Source organism: Zalophus californianus, chromosome 4, assembly GCF_009762305.2.
Source record: "Zalophus californianus isolate mZalCal1 chromosome 4, mZalCal1.pri.v2, whole genome shotgun sequence".
Taxonomy (NCBI): domain Eukaryota; kingdom Metazoa; phylum Chordata; class Mammalia; order Carnivora; family Otariidae; genus Zalophus; species Zalophus californianus.
In genome coordinates this window covers 92588180-92601927 of record NC_045598.1, presented here as the reverse complement: position 1 = coordinate 92601927, position 13748 = coordinate 92588180, and the positions used below count along the sequence as shown (strand labels likewise).

General features: G+C 58.4%; 1 protein-coding gene across 1 annotated transcript; it reads right to left on the bottom strand.

Annotated features, from left to right (window-relative positions):
- Window positions 1-2317: 2317 nt before the first annotated feature.
- Window positions 2318-2977, bottom strand: UBL4B (ubiquitin like 4B). Its single transcript, XM_027570984.2, is given in 3 exon segments — window positions 2318-2708; window positions 2710-2813; window positions 2816-2977. Coding segments are annotated over 3 exon segments (525 nt in total). The 5' UTR covers window positions 2873-2977; the 3' UTR covers window positions 2318-2344.
- Window positions 2978-13748: the final 10771 nt, after the last annotated feature.

The window sequence follows — 13748 nt, the reverse complement described above, 5'->3', positions numbered from 1 at the left end:
TCTTGGGAAATGGGCCATTTGTTCCCCTAATGTAAAGATAATAGGCTCGTCCCCCTTGGCAAATGGCACAGCCCCAGCACAAACACACTCCCAGAACCTTCAGGAAGTCTCTTCTGTGGAGGATGGAGGATGGAGGACCCGCCTGGGAGCGGGAGCGGAACCGGAGAGGAACCAAGGAGCAGGCTGGTGGCAGCCACCCCATGCTGAGTCTCCCCTCAGTGCCCCCAGGGAGAGGTCACACGTGACATAGCTCACACCCTCAGAAACCCGACTTCCCTCTCCTCTTGGCCGGTGGGGCAGAGGCTGGGGCATCGGTGGAGGAGATGCTCATTGGCCGAATGAGGGTCTCTCTGCTACAAAGCAGGCTCACGGAGCCAGAGACCTGGTTTCGGGGGCTCTCCCGGCCATGCCACTGCCCCCTCAGAAGATGTCACTGTGGATTGTGCAGTCTTCATGACTATAACCCTCACAAACATCTGGCGGGGGGAAATAGATGCTGTTAGCATTGCCTGGCTGGTAATCACGGGCTGATGAATACAACGTGAACACTCGGGTTAACTCATGCTCACCCGCCCACGCTCGTTTTACGTGGGGGGTCCCTCTCCCCCCTCGCCCTCACACAGGGGCTGAGACAGCGCCTGGCATCATGAGACAATTAACCCTTAGACAACACAGGGTTTAGGGGTACCGACCCCCCCCCCCTACCCGGCCCCACATGGTCAAAAAATCCACATAAAACTTTTGACTCCCCCAAAACTTACTTAACTACTAACAGGCGAATGTTGACCGGAAGCCGTGCTGATAACACAAACAGTCGATAACCCATATTTTGTATGTTATGTATATTATACCTTATTCGTGCAGTAACGTGAGAGGAAAGAAAATGTTAAGAAAATCCCGAGGAAGAGAAAATGCATTTACAGTGCTCTACTGTATTTATCGAAAAATGTCCACCTAGAAGTGGACCCACACAGGCAGACCCATGTGGTTCAAGGCTGAACTGATGAGTGATGTCCCTCTAACAGGGGAAGTCACAAGCATGAGACAGGCAGAGTAAGTTAGCCAAAGTCACACAACAAGCCCATGGCTGAACTAGGACTCGAATCAGCAGCAGGGCCCCCAGGCCAAGGACAGAAGGCTTCCAGGGAAGCGGGCCCTGCATGTACCTTTCAGGACCTCGCCCTTCATCCCCCCTCCGTCTCCATCACAGGACAGGGTGACTGTAGTAACAGCACCTCAGGGACTTGGGAGGACAGGCTCTTAGGGAGCTCCCTGCCCCCCACACACAGGGTGCGGGTTCCTCAGCCCTGGGAAGGACCACTCTCTCCACCAGAACAGAGGAAAAGCCTGGCATCCCTGTGGCCTGCGACAGGGAGCCGGGCGCCCTGCGAGGTGGCGGCTTCGCCTGGGCATCTATCTAATCACATGGGCTACACTGTTTTCTGTCGCTGCCTTACTTGTCACATTTCTGCCCTGTCTCTCCATCCAGGCCACAAGCTCCGTGGGGGCAGGGATGCCGACTGGTACCATTCTTGGTCCCGGGGAGCCTGGGCGATGCTGGGCAGGGAAGGGGGGCTCAGGGACACCTGCCAATGGACTAGACTTGGGGCAGGGGGTGAAGCAGGGATCTGTCACACAGACCACAGGGTGGAAGTGTGCAAACCACCTTTCCTGCCCCAAGCTTCAGTCTCCGGCTATTTTTGGTCTGTGTGTGTCTCCCTAAGAATCCAGGCCTGAGGCACAGTAGGGGCTCTCCTCCCACCCCTGCCTCTCCGAGCCCTGCCGCTTGAGCTGTGCAAGCACAAGCAGACAGCGGGGACAGCCTCACGCAGAGGTCAAGGGGCAGCTGCCCGCCATTCCTCGTCTCTTGGCTGTCAGACATCTCGAGGGTAGGTGGCATGGCCCAGGGACGGACAGAAATGAACTCATATTATCTGTCTCACTGTCCCAAAGGAGGAAGAGGGTCTGTCTAAAGCCACAGAGACTCTGGGCAGAAGGTTTGCTGACAGCCTGGGAGGTTGCCCAGGAGGGGCTGTCCAGCCCGGGTGGGGGTGTCCAGCCCAGGGGGGTGAAGCTGCCTTTGACTACCCCTTTTGGACCATCCGCGAGGTGACCAAAACCCCTTCAAGGATGGTAATGGGGTGCAATCGCACTATGTTTCAGAGGGGATACCAGAGGCCCAAGAGAGGACAGACGGGTCCACAATCCTTCCGGCTGCTCTGAAGTTTCAAAAAGGGGTAAGGATGCACCTGCCCCCACAGGAGCGAGTGGGAGTCACCAGGGGCCAGAGAAGGATGAGGCCAGGCGAAGTTGAGCATGCAAACTCAAAGTAGGATAGGCCAGTTTACTGATCAGCCTTCCCCTCCTCCTCTTCCTCCTCTTCCCCCTCTTCCTCGTCTTGGGGCTCCGAGGTCTCAGCCTCAGGCCCCTCCGCCCCCGTGGGCTCCACTAAGGGCACCTCTATCAGGAGGTCCTGCACCAGCTGCTCCAGGGCCCCCAGGCTTATCCTCTGCAGGCGCTCCTGGTGCTCCTGCCTCAGCAGCTGCAGCACTGCCTTGGTGTCGTGGGGCGCAAAGTGTTTGGCTAGGACCAGGCCCAGACGGTGCCACAACGGCTGGGGCTGGCCGGCCTCCGCAGCCTCTGTCTTCGCCAAGGGCCGCATGATGACATTGATGGAGGCATTGGGCCCGATGCAGTAGTCGGAGACACTTGTCATCAGCCAGACGCTGGCCTCGGAAGAGCAGGTACTGCTGCTCCTCGGGCACCTGCAGTCGCTCTGACACCAGCTTCTTCAGCATGGCCACACTCTCTCTCGCCCTGACACCTTCAGGCTGCATCTCCGGCCCAGGAGCAGCTTGACTGTGAGAATCATCAGGCCAAGAAGAGAATCAGGAGGGATCCATGCTTCGCCGCTGCCCTGAGGTTAAGGGCCAATGCAGGAGAAGGTGGCTTCTCCCTATCCCTGGAGGGCGGTGGTCCCAGGAAGCCAGGGGCCAGCCCCCCATGGGCAGCCATTGGCTAATGCTCTGTGATGTCACAATGCTGCGGGAGAGCTCATTTTGAGAGCCGACTCTAGGGAAATCAGAGGGACATTTTGGGCACAGGACATCCTTCCTCCATAAAGGGAGAAAGGAGAGTAGGTTAAGGAGCAGGAGGGTCCAAAAGGAGAGGGTAGCAGAAGGAAATACGTCCTCGTTGACTCATTCAACACATACGTATTGGGTGCCTTCTTTGCCAGGACCCGTCCCCAAGGAGAGATGGGATCACGGTGGATACTTTCTGCCCTCATGAAGCTTTCAATCTAGTGGCTAACATTTATTTATCAAGTGTTTTCTTTCTGGCAAGCACTTGACACGCTCTCTCGGATTGGGTTCCCAGAAGCAGACCCGGGACAGGGATTCCGGGGCACCTGCTGAGTTGGGGGGGTGACCCCAGGAAGCGGCAGTAGGAGGTGAGGAGGTGAGACAAGGCAGCGAGGGAAGCCAAACTGCAGAAATGAGCAGGTGGCCCTCGTGAGTAACCAGGGAGGCTGCAATCCTGCCGCATGCCCCGGAAGGTTAGGTTCGTAGTAGACCCCTGAGTTGTACCACCTGAGGAGCAAAGACACTAGATCTGTGTGCTTGGGCTCCCGCCCTTGGCTAGTGGGGGTGCTAACCTCTTGGCTGTGTGGCCTGCACAGGTGCAGAGCATGCTTCTGTGACCAGAGAAAACCAGTGGGCAGAGATTTGCAGGCGTTGGCAAGTGGGAGGCCTCAGGTTTGGGGAGCAGGAGTGCAGAGAGGATGGAGCAGGTTCCCCCGTCGTGTCTGCTGCCCGGGCCCTGCCCTGCCGACTCCTCACCACCTCAGAGGCACTACTGCAATGTTCTCCGTTTGCAGAGGACGGACCATGGAGCTCGGTTCACCCACACGGCGAGCAGCAGCAGAGGCGTGTCTTCACTGTTAGCGCGTGTGGCCTCCTGAACCATTTGCTCAGGGTGTCCGGGGCGCTGGGCACTCGGAGACACCCGGGCTCCGCAGCGAATAGGGAACACGCGTGGGGCCTCTGCCTCTGCCCGTCAGCTCCTTCTGCTGGGTTCAGTTTTCTGTCCCACTTGTTAAAGGTCTCCTGGGTCAAGCCCTTTCTATATACTGGCACATTTAAGCCTGCGAGGCTTAATGTATCATGATGCATTTTAGAAATGAGCGAGTGTGAAGAAAGCCTGGCTGACTTCCCCACCGGTAGGGGGGTTTCACCCAGGAGCCCCTCGCGGCTCCCCAACTCTCCCCCGTCTCCGTGCTCCACGGCTATGCTCGGCTCCCTTCTCCTGTCTCCTCCCTCCAGCCTGGGCGACACTTGAACGCTGGTTCAAAACCACCTCCTCCAGGCTGCCAACACCCTTGGACTTTTCAGACCTTGCCCTGGCACAGCACCCAGCCCGGATCCCCTGCCCAGGGTCACTCCAACCACCACCCCTCTCTTCAGGCCCTGGTAGCCTCCGGCCAGGTTCTCACTCACGGCATCGACCCAAATTCTAGTCCATAGGGAAACCAAGCCCACCGGTCAGGAAGCCCCTGACATCTTGCCCTTTCCCACCAACCAGAGTGCTGCCCCAGTCCCCTCCTCCTCCTCCCCCTTACCAAACGAGCCTTCTCTCATTCTTTCGATTCTTCTTCAGAAATGTCTCCAAAATCCACCCTTTGTCTGCATCTCCGCTGACCCCAAGCCAACCCAGGCTCTCACCTTCCTCCAGCCTGTGGCTCAGGATTCATAGCTGATCTCTGTCCAGTCCCACCCCCTTGGGTCCATTCACACCGCAGCCAAGGGAGTCTTCCTAAATAAAAGTGAGGCCAAGTCCCTCCTCTGCATTAACACCACCCAGTTTAATCCTTTTAGCCTTTGGAACCAAAATCAGCCTCCTTAGCCCGGCACCCAAGGGCACCATGGCCCTGCCCCGCTTGCCTCCCGAACCTCGTTGCTTCCCCACACTGCATCCTCCACGCCAGCCAACCTCCGGCCATTCCCTCTACTTCCTTGTCCCTTGTGAAGTCTCCGAGGCTGGTTAAAAACCACCTCCTCCGTGAAGCTTTCTCTGCTTTCCCCAGGCTGGGGAGGGGCAGTCCCACCCTCCCTCTGTGCATCTGTTAATGCCCTGGAGCACGCACCTAGCATATGTCTTTGTCTCCCTCACCGACCATCGACCATTGGAGGGAGGGAGTCTTAACCAGTCCTTGAAACCCCTACCACCAACACAGAGCCCAGTACGGAGAAGGCTTCAAATACACGTCTGTTGAATGAAGATAAAATTTAAACCTGCTGAGCTAGGCAGGAGGATGCAGGACCCAGTATGACAAGCTGTGGAAAGATAAAAACCTGCCTGCAGCCTCTCCCTTGCCCCTCCCTCTTCCCCTAGAGAGATGAAAATCCAAAATTACACAAAAAATAAATCAGAAAGTGATTCTAATCTTTACCAAAGGATCTTCTATCGTATTCTTTAAATAGTCAACTCCCTTGGTGCATTTGAAATAAGAGAGAATTTGCAAATGTGCATATAGCGTGTGGGCTCCCCGTGGACTCCACGATGTCAGGGGTCTGCTCAGAGAGAGCAGCAGTGGATGAGGCTTCTCCCTGGACAACTGGAAGTTCCCAGCCTCCGGAGGGGAGGACTCTGTGGTGGATAAACCATGGGATGGACGGTATTCGGGACATACCATGTGAGATGCGCAGAGCAGAGGTAATCCAAGAAGGCTTCCTGGAGGGGGCCAAGTTTGAGTTGTCTTCGGCAGGATACAAAGGAAGGTGAGATGGCCTGTAATCTCTCTCCTGGCTCTGGGTCCTTCTGAAGAAAGTGGCAGGAAGCAGAGTTCCGAGCATGGAGGGAAGTAAGAACAAGCCATCCACCTCTAGGCTCTCCTTCTCAGACCATCTACCCAGTGGGGTGCTGCCCAGGACTGTCAGGGCTGGGGAAGGGCCTGGCTTCTAGAAGCATGTGAGAGCCCCATCTCAGGCTCCATCTCGCCAAGGCTACTTGGTGCCCCTGTGACAGGGGTTTTGAGGGCCACAGCTGCTGATCATGCTTTTCAAACCTGGCTCCCTGGTCTAGAGAGCCCCATGTTCCTAACAGGCCATGAGGACAGAAGCGGCAGAATTGGGGGTGTCCCAGGAAACTGAGAAAGATGATCGCCACTTGACCCCTGCCCCTGTGCCTGGAGCTCCCATTGCCTTCCCCACGGGGGACGATGGGGCACCTTGCTGGGCCTTCAAATCGTATTTGGAACCTGGAAAGTTCGTAATTTTTCCCATACAATCGCTTGTCTTCATTACACAGTTAGCATGAGAAAATGTAATCGTGTCTTCAGAGCATGCAATCAGACGACGATTGCCATAATTGGGGGGAAGGTTAGCGGGAAACGACTGGGTTCTGTGACGAGCAGAAAGAATGAACACGGGCTGAGAGAACACCAGACGGCGGTGGGCTTGGGTCCCCTCTCGCAAACCACAACACATGTGATTGTGTCACCAGAAAACAAGTGCAATGTCTGTGTTGGGGGGCGGGGTCTGGGGACAGGCCTGTGAATGCCAAGGTACCCGCAGGGCCCTGGCAACGCTCCTAAGCAAACTGACAACATCGGTCCGCTGAGGCCGTGAACTCCCTAAGCTAATCGCCACGTGTCCGGCTGCCAGCCTGGGGCATGCCTGAAGCAAGCGTCCTCCTTGAACTTCATTTGCCTGCTCTGTCTCATGGGGGTCTGAGCCCTGCTCAGCCGCCCCGGCAGGTCATGCCCCCAGGCCCCAGCACAGCGCCTGATCCATGAAAGCATTCAGTACCTGCATTGATATAAACTAATCAACGTAAACATGAGCTCTGTCACCCCCAGCTGTCAGGGAAGGCCCCATCATGCCCAGAAACGGGCCCAAACGGGATCCCCGGCGCGCGCCCCGGAGGGAGCTTTCACTGCGCACACAGGTAGGCGGGCCGTGCATGGCCGGCCCAGGGGAAGAAGGCCCAAGATGCTCCTGGACAGCTGGGGGTGGCTCTGGGCTGTGGGGAGAGCACAACCCCTCCTTGGGTTGCACAAGAGGCTCATCGAAAAGATAGGCATGGGGCACCTGGGTGGCTCAGTCGTTAAGCGGCTGCCTTCGCTCAGGTCATGATCCCAGGGTCCTGGGACCGAGCCTCACATGGGGCTCCCTGCTCAGCGGGAAGCCTGCTTCTCTCCCTCCCACTCCCTCTGCCACTGGCAGAGGGCTGAGAGCCTGGAGTTGTGATGGTTCTGGGCCCCCCTGTGGCCTCCAGCCCCCCGCCACCCCCACCACCACCGCAGCGGCTGCTGGGCACCAGTGAGGCCCACACTCCGCAGGCGCAGGATCTCCCAAGACCTTGGAAGAGAGAGTGCTGACTACCAGACAGGGCAAGGGGGGGACACTGGCAGGTGTCCTCAGGCCCACCGCTGTGCTGCTGGGGACCCCACTCAGCCCATGCCACCTCCTGTAGCTGTCACCAGGGCCCCTTGCCCCTTCCAGGAGGGGTCTCTCAGGCAGCTCTGTGCTCAGGCAGGCCTAGCCCAGGACAGAAGAGGCAGCTCTTCAGGCGGCCCCTACCCCCGGCCGCCTTCTGTGGCGTCTGGCACATAGTAGGTGCTTGGTAGCTACGTGAGGCCCATTGCCCACGCCTCATCCACTGGCTGGCATTGGCCGTCTCAGCAGCTGCACGAAAGTGGGTCTGCGGCTGTTCCAGGGGGGAACCCCAAGTTCCCCCTGACAGGTCTTAGGGAGCTGAGGCTGAGGCATGTGGGCCAGGCTGGGCAGGACCAAGGGAGCCAGAGCGGAAGGAAGGCAGCAGATAGCTCTGGGCCGCCGGAACCATCCTAGCCCTGCGCTCACTGACTGTGGGCCGCCCAGCCTCTCTCTGGGCCTTGGGCCTCGCCCCCAGACCACGTTCTGCCCTGAGCTGCTGTCCTGGAGCCGTCCAGAAGTCAGACACTGGCCGAGGGCGGCTGGGAAGCCGAGCCCCGCCCCTTACAGGACAGCCTCCCACCTGGAAGACCCTGTGGGGGTGCAGCACGCTGTGACCACTAGATGTCACTGGCGGCCTCCCAGGCCAGCTCCAGCAGCCGCGCCGCAAGTGGGCCTGGGGCCTCTGCCCCTTGGGGCCTCTAGGCACGCAGGGCTGGATCCGGGGCCAGAGCCTGGCCTCCCTCGCACTGCCTGTCGCCCCTGCCCACGCCCGCAGCACCCGCCGTAGTGCCCACCCTGAGGCCGGAGAGCGGGATAGTAAGACAGGCCCCCGTGGGGGACAAACACACACACACACACACACACACACACACACACACACACACAGACCCACCATTTCGGCCCTGTGCCTGGACTTTACCATGGAGGGGAGGAACTCTGGACCCCAGCCAGCCTGGCCAGAGAGGCTTTGCTCTCAGGGAGGGACTTTGGGTTCGGCTGAGGGAGGAGCTGGAGCTACCCCAGGGACGAGGGCAGGACGGGCACCCTGGCTGAGGGCCCAGCACGCAAGACCGTGGGGAGGAGCGTGGGGTTCAGTGTGATGGAGTGCCGTGGCCCGCAGGGGGGGCGGGGGTGACCCGGGGCAGGGACAAAGCAAGTGGCGGCCAGTCACCTTCACAGAAGTGCTCTTTCCAGGGGCTGAAAGTTCTCTAGGTTAAACGTAACACATGCTAAGTCCCTGCAGGGCACACGGGAGTCCCAAAGGAGCAGTCCACAGCCACTACTCACGCTCTTAATCACACACACACATGCGCGCGGCGCACAGGCACGCGCGCGCTCTGCCGACCTAAGCTGGGATCAGCGGAGGAGCTCCTTTCCCACACTCTGAGCTCTGCCAGCGCTGGAGAAATGCCAGGACCCCAACCAGCGCTCCACTGCCTAGTGAGCTCCTGCGTCCCTCAGCACCTTCTCTGTGAGGGGGACACTGCCCATGGTGTGCCTGGTGGCCCATCATCTCAGCTGGGGGAAGCCTCAACCATGATCCATCCACACAGGGCGTCCCCCGCCACCCCACCCCCGCGTCTGCACCCCGGGCTGTGTGATTGCAGCTGATAAAAAATAGTTTGCATCAGCCCGTAGCTGTGGTACTGTGACGTTCATTTAAACATACTACATGTACTCTGGACTTGAGTGTAACATACGTAAACCCTCCTGGACTGGGATTCTGCCAGATGACTCCTCAGACAAGGGGCCATCAGCAAGCACTGGGAGTGGTGGGCGGGGGAGGCTCTACGGGGCCGGGGCTGGTTATTCACACCCGTACCCAGCCTTACACGCCACACTAAACATGTGCCAGGCATGGTATGTGCGCTAGACCGTGGGGAGTGATTTCTGCAAACTTACCAGGAACAAAAGCGAGTACTTGGACTGGGCTCGGACCTGGCAGGTAGGGCACTGAGGGGCAGGTCGGAGGGGGAGAAGCCGTTCTCATCGGTCCTAGAAAAGGGGGAAAGCTCTGGGAGAGAGAGCAGAGCCCGATTTGCCATCAATGTCCTTCAGGACAGGACAGGGGGGTCAACTATGAAAAGCCTTCTCCTAGGCCAGTTTCAGAAAGTCCTCCAGGAGGCTGTGGGCGGCATGTGCTCAAGGAGTGTCAGAGTTCTAGGGGGGGATCTGTGGGGCCAGGGAGGAGACTGCCTTCCTCACCTGGGGCCCGGGAGTGCGGAGAGCCGAAGGCCCTGGTGGCTGAGGCAGGGGCTGATGCTCCAGGCCAGGCAGAGGGCATCATGGGGTAGATTCTGATACATCAGGGGGGGTGCCTGGTAACAAATCATGTGTCCCCCAGCCCCTGAGTACTATTTCTCCTTATAAAGTGCTTCCGAAAAAAAAAAATCTATGATCTTGTCTTGGTTGCGACAATAAGAAAAAAAAGATGTATTCACAAATCTAGGCTGGATTAAGGGGAGAAACAAGGAGTTCCTGGGTCCGGTGGAAGGGTAGCAGCTACAGAGACCCGTCTGAGGGCCAGATGGGTCCTAGAGGGCCTGGCATTTGTGGGTACCACCACCCCTCCCCCCCACTGAACAGCTTTGATGAATGCTCCCTTCCTCCAGGGGTGACTGTTCCTTTGAAGATCCGTGTCATCAATCAGAGTGGGGGAACCCACCACCATGCAGTCCAGATCAACATGATGCATTAGAAGCGAGGACAGAGGAGGTGCCCACAGAGCCCTGCCCTGAATGCCTCCGGATCTTGCTGTTCTTGCAAGTCCGCAGCCAGCTCTGGATGGAGAAGCCCGCCGCTACTCTAAAGATGCAGCCACACTGATCCTGCCGACCCAAAAGGGCTCCTTGTTGCTCCTGGAGAGGTGCCAAGACTGGCGCTCCAAGAGCACAGCTTGTGCCCTCCTTTTGACCTGGTTGTTGGCCTAAGGGTGCTAAGGCCATATGTGGATGAGATTCTTGCCCACCGGCCCCTTCTCTCAGTTGAACTAAAGGCAAGTTCTTGCCAAGGGGGATAGCATGTAATCTGCTGTCTGACCTTTGCCCCCAAAGGACACTGGGACGGAAGTGGAGGTCCAGAGGGGAAAGAGGGAAGAAAGCTGGGAACAGACCAGGTGAGGCTGGACTTGGGGGAACCGAGCTACCTGGGAGGCAGGTCCCCACCAGAAGAAGAGGGACCGAATCATAACTGAACAAGGCAGCTAGTGCACTTGGATTCGATTCGGGCTTCATTTACCCTAAGGAGGCCCAACTGGCCGGTGGGGCATTGGGCTGCACAGATTGCCGATGGCTTTAGTGGTTGCCAGCCTGCTCTCCAGCCGAGGGCACCAACCATAAGCAGCCAGTCATTGGAAAAGGCTGGAGCCAAAAGCAAGAGGGAGAGAATTCTCTTCCGGCCAGGAGCTGATTGAACGTTCCTGGGAGCAGCATGGGGTATATCAACCAAAAGAAAAGCTCAGGCCCAATCAGAGGCTGCCCTCCCCTCCCAAGGCCTCCTTCAGCTGAGTCGTTCTGGTGTTAAAACCCAAGCAACAAACTGCTGGACCGAGAGCCTGAAATCCCAGAGGGTGGTCCTCCCCGGGTCACCAACATGGGCTCAAGAGCTTCTGTCCTGTGGCGTCCCCTCAGCTGTAAGACTATCACGCTGGACTGACTACCTTTGTCCATTAAGCCCACCGCCTAACAGACATTCCTGGGGCCCCTGGACAAGTCAACTCACGCTCTCACCCACAGGGACCTGATTCAGAGTTGAGTGGGAAGGGACAGGGCTCATGGTCAGGCAGGAAGTACTCAGCGGTGGGGGGGACCAGATCCAAGGGTGGCAGGGGCTGGCAAGAGTGGTCTGTGTGCTCTTTGTCTTGGAGAGAACTCAAGACGTCCAGGGAGTCATGGGCCAGTTGTCAGCCTGCGCCCCTCCCTTGGCCTCTCCAAAACACTGGCCCTAGTGATGCCCTTAACATACCTGTGTCTCCCCACCCAGAGTCCTGCCCGTCAGGTTCAGAAACTGCTGGCTTGAGACCATCTCTGGCACTGGTGATTGGCCTGGACGCTAGGTGCCCTAAAGAGCCCTGGGGGCAGTGGGCAGGCGGCCAGGTCATGGGCCATGCTGGATGGAGGCTGAGAGGTGCTCCAGCTGCAGACACCGGCTTCGTGGCAGGATGGCAGCTGCCCATCTGTCGGAAATGGCATGTCTGCGGCAATGGCCCTAGGGGCAGGAAGCAGGGCACGTGAGTGACAGTGGGCTCCCTGCCTGCCAGCCAGCTCTGAGCCCAGAAGGGAAGAGGATGCCTCCAGCCTGGACAGCTTTGGGGAAATGGAAAAGAGGGACGTGACTATGGGTTCTGACTCAGCTTGGGTGCTGGGTATTGGGTCTTCAGCCCGGGGACCCTCGAGTCCCTTGGCTGGGTGGGCAAAAGTGGAAGTCGCGACCAGGCTGGTTTCTTTGCCAGCCAGGAACTGGTAGCCCAAGAATGGGGTCCGGTGGGAATCCTGCGGCTCTTGTCCCCAAGCTGCTTCAGGGTCACCAAGCGGTTGATGCAGGAATCCCCCAAGCTGTGCGAAACCACAGTGCGTGCTCTCACGCTCCCTGCCTCACCCGCTTCCCCCCGGCCACCTCCCTGCCGAGACACGGCTGGGGAAAAGGGTGAAAGGGGTGTTTGAATGCGGAAGGATTTCAGATCACATTTAGGGAGAAATTTCTGAAACGAGGCTCCGAGGCTGCCTCCTGCAAATTTTGAGCAACAAGGAAAACGAGCCTGGTTTCACCAAATCAAGTTAGACTCAGAGTTCGCCAGAAGGGAGGGGATGGGCCACATGACTTTGACAAGCAGATGACCTTGACAAGCCCTCGCTGGGAACTCGGGCAGGGGTGGGGCGGGGGTGGGAGCGCGGGGAGGGGGTTCTGGACAGAAAGAACCCCTGACCTCTTGTCCACCAGGCCTCACGTGAATGCAATGGGAAATGGCCACCTGGAATGGGATCCTGTTTTGACCAGCAGAACAGGTGACCACTGGTCCTGCCGTGGCCTAGCCTGGGACCCCTGGGTTGTAGAATCACAGACTGTCAGAGGGAAAGGGGACCTGAAAAAGCAAGCCCCGCCACCCCCATCAAGAAACTGGGGCCCAGAGAGGTAACTTGCTGACATCAGCCCTCTTTCCCAGGGGTTTCTGTACCCAGGTCCCCTGGGGAGAATGCCCTTCCAGGAGAGGAGTTGGCACCAAGCCCAAGGAAGTGAGGCAGGGCAGCCTGGGAAGCTGTGTGTGGGGAGTGCTCCCCAAGGCCCCAGCCAAGTTTCTGGGCCCCAGATGAGGCGTGAATCGCTGGTTCCCCCTGGAGGGGAGTAGTCAGTCACCCCATATAAGTTTATTTTTATACATGTCTGATCTATTTCACATCCGCTCAGATATTTTGACACATATACAGGAAATGTAACTCTCCCCCATATGGCAGTGTTTGGTTGGCCAGACCTGGGGAAACTCAATAGGGTCACAGAGGAGCAGAGGGGAAGAATGCCAGAGGCCTGAGGCCGTGATGGGCATTTCGGGCCAGCAGGCAGGGGACAGGGGTCATGGTTGGGTCGATCCAGGAATCCCCCTGCCTGGGTAGAGCCCCAGGGCCCACACCTAGGAAGCCGCGTGCGCCCAGGGTGCAGCTCTCCCAGAAGGATGGGCTAAGGGTGAAGCCGTCCAGCAGAGGACAACTCGAGTGAGCAGCCCAGAGCATGGGGCTTTTGGACAGAGACAAGTCTGGCCGGAGAGGCAGAGACTGAGGTACCGTGGGCATCAGCAAAGGGGCAGATCAGCGTGCGGGCATCCTGGCAGGAGGAGAGCCCGAGACCTGTAGCTCACGTGAAACAAAAGGCAGTACCCAGCCGGACCGTCCCCAAGTCACCAAACAGAACCACGGGCCTCACTTTTCCTCATATGCAAATTGGGTTTGATACTACCCAGCTGAGAGCCTGGGAGGATGCAAAGAAAGAACGCTGGCCCTGTTCCTCCAGAAGGTCTGATAAAGGAGAACAGCGCCACAGATTCTCTCCAAGAGTACAGCAGGGAGGGGTACTGGTGTCTCCTATGCAGGGGGGGCGACGTAGGAAGGTCGATGTGCGCGAATCCCCCCCCCCCCCCCCCCCCCCCCCCCCCCCATGATGCCTGGCTGCAGCGGTGGCCGGTGAACTTGGTTCTTCAGTTCTATTCACCAGGCACCGAGCTCAGAGCCTAGAGAGAGAGAGAACCCATCAGGTCTTTAAATGACGCTGACGGGCCCTGCAGGAGTGTAAACAGGAGGCTGCGGAAGAGCCAGGAGGGGCTCC